Source organism: Egretta garzetta, unplaced genomic scaffold (genome assembly GCF_000687185.1).
Source record: "Egretta garzetta isolate BGI_Z169 unplaced genomic scaffold, ASM68718v1 scaffold912, whole genome shotgun sequence".
Lineage (NCBI taxonomy): Eukaryota > Metazoa > Chordata > Aves > Pelecaniformes > Ardeidae > Egretta > Egretta garzetta.
In genome coordinates, this window is record NW_009258882.1 from 240,105 (window position 1) to 250,146 (window position 10,042).

At 48.4% G+C, this 10,042-nt stretch overlaps 1 protein-coding gene across 1 annotated transcript in view; it reads left to right on the forward strand.

Annotated features, from left to right (window-relative positions):
• Nucleotides 1-10,042, forward strand: part of LOC104121810 (microtubule-associated protein 4) — a 163,549-nt gene that overhangs the window by 44,703 nt on the left and 108,804 nt on the right. Inside the window, exon 3 of the mRNA XM_035889476.1 lies at nt 2,805-2,870. Coding sequence (XP_035745369.1) covers nt 2,805-2,870 — 66 coding nt within the window. The remainder of the gene's footprint in view (nt 1-2,804; nt 2,871-10,042) is intronic.

Below are 10,042 nucleotides of genomic sequence, written 5' to 3' on the forward strand. Positions count from 1 at the left end.
AGCCCAACCCCCCTGCAGGAGCAGGGACACCTTGAACCACATCAGGTTGCTCACAGCCCCGGCCAACCTGGCCTGGAATAGTCCCAGGGATGGGGCCTCCACCCCCTCTCTGGGCAACCCCTGCCAGGGTTTCACCACCCTCACTGGAAAGAATTTCTTCCTTTTATCTAGTGTATATCTTCTTATATCTTGGTGTAAGACCCTGCTCCTCCACGAGACACCAGCCCACCTCTGGGCAGCGGTGACGCGGTGGTGTATAAACCACCCCATGACCCTGATCCCTCCCTGCCTGAACGGATGGGTAAATTCAGTGACTGGTGGTAGGTCTCCCAGTTGCTAGTTAGGACGGTTCTACTGTAACAGTAAATACCGGACCTTGTAAAGCCTGACAGCAGGAGGAGCTGGTGCGTTTAACTGCTGAGAAACAGGTCCAGGGACTCCTGTAGTATTTTCAGCTACTTGAAGAGGATGTAGGTGGATGTTTTTCTATAAGCTGTCTGGCAAGTTCATGCTGAATTTTTGCAAAACACCAGGATGAGCCACTGAAGTAACTGCAAAGACTTTGTGCTCGCTTTACCGAGGGTTGGATTAAGCCCTGAAGTGCTACGTCTAAAGTACGCTGGTAACGTGGTTTAAACCTGCTTGAGCTCAGGGAGGGGACAGCAGCAACTCCAGGTAACTGAATGCTGTCTCTTTGGGACTGATTTTATTTTATTTACTGGCAGGATTTTTTTAAGCCATTGCCCTGAGTGGTTCTTCACAGCAAGCAGAACTGGTGGCCTGAGGAGCTGAGCTGCCATTAGAGCTGGTGCCGCTTGTTACGCTCAACTAATGCTACCAGTGTCGTTCTTGCGATGACTTGTCTTCACCATTTCACAACTGGAAAATGGGATAAATTCTTAGAAGTTAAGCAGAGTTTATTTAAGAAGGTATTAGAGAATAGTTGAAGGCTTGGTGCAAGGTTGGTATCTTCAATTTAGGTAAATGGCCTTGTGGTACTCACCTGTCGTGGTGGCAGTGGCCTTCAGAAATACCGTGCTGCTGGCAACCTGTGCCAGTGTTAATAGGGGCGCAATCCAGCTGCGTTTGCAAGGAGCATGGTCTGATCTTAAAGGCACTAACCTGAAGAAAATAAAATCCCTCAGGCAAATAAAATCCCTCAAGCAGTTTGCCTGAGCGATGGTAGCTACTGACCCTCAGCAGCCCAGGTCGGAGGTCATGGGGTGCCGACAGAATTTCACTGGCGTGTTTTGATGAGTAGGAAGAACTGGAACAAGAAGTGTGCTTTTAAAAAAAAAAAGATATCGTTACGTTAATTAAATTCCTTAATTATTCCCAAAGATGGTTTCCAAGCAGCATTTTCCAAAATATTCTACAGTTGGAGATAGCTACCTGTTAGCGGAGTGGCTTTCCTGAGGCAGCCCACTGAGCAGGCGGCAAAGCCAAGTTTAGAGTTCCGTTCTTTGACTCCAAATTGCCACAGCTATCCCTAGGTCTTGCAGGAAAAAAACCAAGTCCAGCAGGTAAACCCTAGTTCCTGCTAAAACTTTATCTGGCAATGCCAGAACAAGATAAAGCAAATCTCTCGGTGGTAAGTATCTTACAAACTGTTTTTTGGAATCGGTGGTTTTCCACCCTGAGCTACCCGTCTCTAAATCTCTCCCCGATACCTGCTTTAGCGATGTGCTGTCAAAGCCAAAATTGAGGTCTTCTGATCCTTGTGCAAGGGCACGTTGCTGGTTCATGTTCAACTTGTTGGCCACCAGGACCCCAAGGGCTTTTCCTTCAGATATACCTTTCAGCAACTTGATCCCCAGTGTACACTGGTGCCTGGGCTGATTGCTCCATTGATGCCAGGACTTTGCATTTCTCCTTGTTGAGCTTCATGAAATTCTTCTCTGCTCATCTCTCCAGCCTGTCCAGGTCCCTCTGGATGGCATCACAAGCCTCTGGTGTGTCAGCCACTCCTCCCAGTTTTGTATCATCTGCAAACTTGTGGAGGGTGTGCTCTTCTCCATTGTTCAGGTCGTTAATGAAGATGTTAAACAGTGTTGGCCCAGTGTCAACTGTTGGGGGACACTGCTAGGTGGTACAGTCCCCATCCCTAGGAGTATTTAAAAGACGGGTAGATGAGGTGCTTAGGGACAGGGTTTAGTGGTGGGATGGCAGTGTCAGGTTAACGGTTGGACTTGATGATCTTAAAGGTCTTTTCCAACCTAGACGATTCTATGATTCTATGACTGGCCTCCAGCTGGACTTTGTGCTGGCGATGACCCCAACTCGGAGCCTGGCTGTTCAGCCAGTTCTCCATCCACCTCACTGTGCAGCTATCTGACCCATGCTTTGCCAATTTGTCTATGAGGACATTACGGGAGATGGTGTTAAGGTCAACAATATCAACTGCTCTTGCCTCTCATCCACAAAATCTGCCGAACTTTATCAGCTTGGCGAAGCGTTATTTGCTTGAAGGAAATCCAGAGCCACAGTGGCCTAGCACTGGACCTTAGGAAAGCTTAGTCTGAAGTGATGGCATGAATAGATGATGAAGCTTCTAGTTGTCATGCCCTGAGTCTCCTTCATGGGGCTAGTTTTTCTGTGATTGAAAAGCTCTTCCTTTCAGCTTTTAAGCTGCACTGTCTTGGTGCCATTTGGGTAACTCAACTTATTTCAAAAACAGTTCTAGGGGGGAAAAACCCCTTGTGAGTGTTGGGTAACGTTACAGTGTTGTCCTTACAATGTTGTTTTTAAGTCTTGGATTAAGATTAACTTCATCCAGTGCTAAGATTTCCTTTGATCTCTTGCAGATACTTCAGCTTCTGGGCCAACAGTTGTAGAAAACGGTGACCATGGAATAGAAGATCACCACACAGGTACGTGCTTAATATCTGAAGGAACCACGGCAACTCGTTTATTTGTTACTGGATCGGTAAAACCTCATAGTGACAAAATGCATCTTCTTTTTGAGTCCTGTTTCTCCATGGAGGGTTGTTTTGGGGGTTTTTTAATGATCTTTTCAGAGAATTCAAAACAAAACAGAACTTTGTTCTCTTTTGGGTTTGAAATTGTTTATTTGTGTAAAGCCTCCTTCTGGAGACCTTGCATCCTTTGTGCTCAGTGCTGGGAAGGCCACGTCTAGGGCACTGACACCTAAACGGCTTTCCAGTGACTCCGTCATATTCCTGGCTGAACTCTACCCTAACCGGTGAGAATGTCTTCTCCCGTTCCCCGTGAGACTGATGGTGATGTTCCTCAGATGACACAGTTCTTTGATGCAGTTCTTTTCTTCCACTGATTCTTAGCTGCTACTGGAATCACAGTGCTTTGTCTGTTCTGCAGCTGCTCCCTCCACCCCAAACTACCCTCTGTAAGTACCTCCAAATACTTGCTTTAGCAACGCCAAAGATGAAATTGAGGTGGCCCGAACCTTTTTTCATACAGTGTTAGGGCAGCTTTGGCTGCAGGACACGTGTCGTTACTGAAGCAGAGCAATATTTCAAACTTGAGGGATCTGGAAAACAATCTTCCCAAGCAGCCCAGCGTGTGCTGTGTCAGTCGTCTTTAGCAGTGACGCTTCGTGATGAACACCAGTTCCCTTCTACGAGGCTTTCTTACTGCGAGTGGGGTTTCCTACCAAATTCCAGTGGAACTGTTTAGGGTGAACAGGACCAAACTCTGCGACCACGTGCTTGAGCCGGTGGATCGTCGCCTTCTGTGGCGAGGAGGCTGCCGACGCCGACAGGCCGTGCTGTAGCACCTCTGTTTTCTGGGGGATGACACACTAGAAAGCCGATTGCCACCCTGGCATCGGGAAGAGCTGCTTACTTGCTCTCCCTTGTCATGATCTCCAGCTCAGCTTCAGCAATTCATCGCTGCGATTGTTTGGACGTTCCCAGCGCCAGCACCCTGCCAGGCCCCTGGAGATAATGAATGTATGGGAGTGGGAGGCAGGGGGGAATTCAAACACTTTTTTGTTCTCGTTCTATTTAGCGTGAGCAAGCGTTCCTGTTCTTCCTGAGGATAGGAATATAAAAATTGATCTTTGCACTTTGCCATGGTAGCTCTGGTCAAGAGGAAGCTGTGCATCTTCGATGACCTAGCATGAAGCTGAACGGAAGAACGCTTCTGAACCTTCCTAGCGATGCCTCCTCCCTTTTTGAGACGCCGACAGGCCGTGCTGTAGCACCTCTGTTTTCTGGGGGATGACACACTAGAAAGCCGATTGCCACCCTGGCATCGGGAAGAGCTGCTTACTTGCTCTCCCTTGTCATGATCTCCAGCTCAGCTTCAGCAATTCATCGCTGCGATTGTTTGGACGTTCCCAGCGCCAGCACCCTGCCAGGCCCCTGGAGATAATGAATGTATGGGAGTGGGAGGCAGGGGGGAATTCAAACACTTTTTTGTTCTCGTTCTATTTAGCGTGAGCAAGCGTTCCTGTTCTTCCTGAGGATAGGAATATAAAAATTGATCTTTGCACTTTGCCATGGTAGCTCTGGTCAAGAGGAAGCTGTGCATCTTCGATGACCTAGCATGAAGCTGAACGGAAGAACGCTTCTGAACCTTCCTAGCGATGCCTCCTCCCTTTTTGAAATATCTATAAGTAAAAGGAGATAGAAATCAGGTTTATGATACTCCAGCTATGACTAATTAAATTGATTGGGATTTTTTTAATTACACTTCTAAATTGTGTTTAAAAATTCCTTGTTCTTCACTTAATGCTAGCTTCCTAGAGGTTTAACTCTTCACATGCTCCATGCTAATAACTTTGATCAAACACACTTTTATGTGTCTGAAGCTTCTTGATTTATTAAACATTCCATCTTTGTGGGGTAGAGTTGGATTTTTTTTTTTCTTGTTAAAGGCTGTCTACAAGTGACATCAAAGCGGTAGAAAGAGCACGTCAAAGGCTGAGGAGTCGTAGGCATTGCGTTAATGAGGCTTTTCAGAGTAACAGAAGATTTACACAACGCAACCATTTCACGGACTCCGTCCCCCTCCCCCCTTCTCTGTGGAATACTTGAGATATTCAGGCATATACATTTGAGGGGAAGGGAGAAATGCTAATTTCCCATCAGATAATGGAGGCTTTTTTCAGAGCTGAAGAGCAGTTGGTGCTCTGCAGAAATAGAGGCAGGTTCCAGCCCAGGTGACGGACGTCGGTAGTGCCTGGCCCTACGTTTACTAGTGGTGCTTTTGTCCCTGGCCCTAAGCCACCTTCAGTTTTCGGCTGGCTTATTTGCTTTCAGCTGGATCTGTTCCCTCATCTGGCTCTCTTTAAAGCTGAAATGATTCTTCTGGATGCGCGTCGTGGGCCCAGGGCAGAGGCGGGAGACGGAGCAGCTGAGAGAGGACCAAGGAAGGTGGTGCTCAAGGAGACTTGCTTTTTGCTACCAAAAAAAAAAAAGCAATGTTAAGAGCTACAGAGAGAGCTTTTGAAAGCCGAGCTGTGTTTGAGTCGGATTCCGAAACAGACCTCGGGGAAAGACGTAGTTAAGCTATTTGAAAATACAAACGTCGGCTTCTCTTTCCGGCCTAGACCACCGGCAGCATTGCCACACATCAAATAAACCAGGGTGATGACTTGCTAACGTTTTGGTGCATGCAGCATCACCTACAGACATCTGGTGTATATGTGTAGCAGAGGTTAGAATTAGTCAGGACTAAAATCTTGGTGCTGGTTCGGCAGCCTGTGCTGGCTCCTGAGCGGGAGCCCTGCTCCGAAACGCCGTTAATGCAGCAGATGGCATAAATCCAAACGGAATGTCACTCGGGGGCAAAGCCCTCTATTAACTGCAGAATTACTTTTATTATAGCAGTGATGTATTTAAACCACTGGCGCAGGGCTGTCTGCAGTTCAGCAGTTCAGAATGTACAGGAAAAACGCGAACGGTTGACTTCACGTTGGCTGTTTACTTGGGGGGTCCAAAACCGTGGCCGTGCGGCTGCGACCCCTCTGCACCCCTTTGCTTTCCCTGAAAGGGGGAGCCTGGCCGTTTCTCCGAAGGGTCTGGTTCTTGGCAGTGCTGAGCCTTACGTGCCGATTGCTTATTTGGTTTTACTGGGGGGTTGATTTTTTTTTTTTTTGAGAAGGAGAGCGACAGAGCGTGAGCTCTGGCTGGGCTACCCAGCACGTAGGCCGAAACCCTCGCTGTTAATTCCGTTCTTCCCTGGAAGGGTCAATAGGAGAGCGGCTGGTGCGGGGGTCGGAGGGAAGCTGTGCACATCTGGGGCAACTCGAGGGGGGCAGCGAGGGTGTGGGGGAACTGTGGGTGGTTCCTGATGACTGAGGGCGTGCAGGTATCGAATTCGGGAGCTAACTGCGAACCGGCGCGATGCAAAGCTTAGAGGGTGCCAAGTAACACAGCAGGTTTAAAACAACAGCTGCAAAAAGTGTGATTTTTGAACAGTGCAACGTTTGCAACTCCTTATTGCAGGATATTTGCCTAGAGTTCAAAGGAATATTGTATGTTTAAAAAGACAAATTTCTGGAAAGAAATCCATTAAGGTCTAATCTGGATACCTCTTGTTCCAAGATCCCGTCCGCTGTCTTGCTGGAAGACGAGAAGTCAGCTAGGGAGGCATCGCTGCCGGGTGGTCGTGCTTTCCCTAGCTGGACTTTCTCTCCAGCCAGCCTGCTCGTCGTTCTCCCACCCGAGCTCGGGTCACAAAACCGCTTTGTCACTGCTTTCCCTGCAGATTGTGCTTTCAAGCAGCATCCCGAGCCGCTGCTCTTTTGATAGCAATTTGCCACCGATCTTGATTTATCTCCGCTAGTTCTGGCGTGTGGCGCAACGCCGTGCCCCGGCATGGCTGGCGATATATTTTCAGACGAAATTCCATGTGTGTCTAATCTGGCTTTCGGCAAATCTCCTGGCTGCACTAAATGAATGATTGCTTGTTGTGCAGGTGCTACCTGAATGTTCATGTTTACTAATGACTTGCGCTTTTTTGCCCCTTCCCCATCCCGTTTCCCTCTCCTCCTTCTTTTCCTCTCTTCTATTTTCTCCTCCTAGAAGCCTAGACTGTCTCCCAACACTGGGGCTGCCACTGACACGAGACCAGTGTGCTTTTCTACCTGCCATTACACTTCTAAAATCTTCAGCACTTTACAGAGCTCTTGCTTTCCGTCTCTGGACTTTACGCGTAGAAGAAGCCAAAGGGTAGCTGTGCTGGCGGCCGATCAGCCCTCTCCTCCTCCCTCTCTGCTCTGCAGTGCTTCTTGACACCTTCCTTTCTTTGTGTAAGCACACACGTGCATGGTGGTTTTTAACGGCACTATTTCAGCGCTCCCACCGTTGGTTGGGTTGGTGGTGTTTTGGTTTTGTTTTTTTTTTTTTTGAAATCACAACTACAGCTCCATTTTTAGTTCAACCCCTTTCAAATTTCATTTCTATCCTTTTTCATGGACACATAATAACGGAAGGTTTGATATGAAATGTAAAGTTGTGCTTTGGTAGCGGGTGGGTCCCCCATGACTGCAGCTCCTTTCCCTTCTCCCTGTACTCACCGCAGCCTCTTAGAGCAACGCTGAGTTCTACCTGCCTTCATCCTTGCTGCTTTGAACCTGCTCGTGTGAGGTTTTTATCTTTACTAGCGTCGTCATCTTCAGAACAGGGGTTTTCACATCGTAGCACTCATTATACAGACCTGAGAAACAAATTAGGAAAAACCACATTTGCCAAGGCGCAAGCAGGTTGTGTCTGCTTTGCCAGGGGTGGGTTGGGGGGTTCAAGCACTTGCCATCAACCGGGAGCGTAGAGGAAACCCAGCAGCCCCGAATTCCTGCCTCGGTGAGCTGCTTTGCTCTTGTACTGCTTCCCGCAAGCCGTAGAAGTAAGAAGGAGAATTGCCTTTCTCTAACCTCGTGCCTCCAGCTTCATTTTGGTGATGACGGCCTTGGATGAAACTTTAGCTGCCACGAAAAAGAACCTGTCCCTCCTAAAACTGAGAGAAACGAAAGGTCTAGGACTCGATTGTTAAATCTATATGGAAATAATAACGGTGGTTTCCAGCAACGCCAGAAAGAATGGGCCTGTTTGAACCTTAAACAGAGCTACCAGAGCATGTTGCAACCCCTGCTGTCTCCATAAAGGTGCAAAGCTTTCCAAACACAAAAGTATCTGTTGAACTGCCAGTCACCGGTTGGGCTTGGTGATCCTAAAGGTCTTTTCCAACCTCAGTGATTCAATGATTCTATGAAATAATTTAGAGAGACTACGTAGTATTTTACATGAGGCAAGCCCAGGCCGGGTTTTTGTAGACAAGTGACTGTTTTGTTTGAGAATAATGGTGTTACGTAGCTAACAGCACTTTGCTTACACCACCCGCATTTATTTGAACCCAAAGCCAGTCAAAGGTAGGATGTGATTCTCCATATTGCCAAAAGCTGGGATACCAAGGCCTTCACTTGCCTAAAAACGGTATCGTCGTCTTGTGGAGAGAGTAGAGCACCCCTGAATATTCCTAGTGCCCCGCTAGTCCCCTCGACTACATTACGATCCTGGTCTACTCATGACATACTGGAAGACTATCCCACCTTGAACGAATAATGCCGTTAATGCCACCAGAAGGTTTTCTTTGAAGATGTCCTTCAAAGAGTGACCCAGCCTACCTTGATTTTTTTCTTTTTTTTTTTTTTTTAAATCTGAGACCTCACGCGCTCTCCACCTAGGGTGATGGCGGCCAGGGTTGCTGCAAGGAATTGTGGGTAATCAGCCTGTTTAGTGATGTGCAGCAGGACTCAAGGCTTTTGTTCTCTAGTTTGGTGGCAATTTATTGCTTTACCCACCATTCAAAAACCTCATTACTCTCTGACATCCTTGTGGTGCCAATTTCTGAACAAGTAACACCATTGGCTTCTCTGGGGTAGATAGCTGTCACTTCTGAGAAACCCCTGCTGCCTACAGGCGCTCGGCTGCCAAAGCTGGGCTCTTCCCTCGCCGGTCCCATGTGCCAACCAGGCAGGGCCACCACGCACTTGCTTAAGACCAGCAGCCTTTGAGACCAGATGCAGACCAAAAGGACACGAGGAAGCATTTCCCCATGGACTTAGAGCAGGAACGGTGATTGGGGTTCAGGGCATGCTGGCGAGCATGGCTGTCCCAGATTGCCCTCTGTCTTTCTGGTGTTACTGGAAATACGCCACGTGGTAGCATGGAGCCTCCACCTTTTGAGGAGCCAACAGCCTCCATCTTTTGAGGAGCCACCAAAGCCTCACCAGCGCCCTTTTGGGGCCGGTGGAAGGTCCCGCTTGCGCGGGTCTGCAGCCCACCCTGGACCATTCCTCCAGCATCTTCCGATGCATTCTTCACCCATGGGGTCTGCTGCTCGGCCGCACCGGAAGGTGAGACGAGAGCAGTGGCGTGTGGTGCAAGGAGAGGTGCTTGGGTGTTTGGGCCTCCTTGTTGTCATGAAGTGCTCTCTTCTTGGGGGATTTTTGGTGTCCGTTGCCCTAAGAGGAGATGGTTGTGTTCTTGGCTTTATTTTTAAAGGCCTCTTTGTCGTCATTTTTTAAAATGTGGTGGAGCAAGACAGCATCACGTCCAGTTTGGAGGCATTTTAACTTGGTTCCACCAGTCCTTTTTTCTCACCTTTTTGCCTTAAGCGGGCTTAACTATTTCTGCCCTAGAAATCGAGAGTAAATAATTAGAGAGAGATTTTCAGGTTGAGTAACAGTGGTTTTCAGACTAACCCAACATCAGACCTTCCCCTGCACGTGCTTTATTTTATTGAAATGCAATCATGCTTCGCAGTATTGGCCAAGAGGGGAGTTCCTAGCGCTCGTGGCACTTGGCGAGGTCTCCTCGCTTTGCGAGGCAGGTGGCGGAGTTACGGAGCGACCTGCCTGGTGCAGGACCCCTGAAACGTCACCTTCTTAGTGAAATTGGGCTGGGTGCCTCCCAGCTGACCAGGCAGAGCAGCGTCTCCAGCAGACCAAAGCGAGGGTTGCTAATGCCGACGGGGGCGCCCCCGGGGGCTCAGTCACGGTCTCAGCCGCTCATGTGAATAATTCATTCCATTACGCTACCGCTTTTTTTTTTTTTCC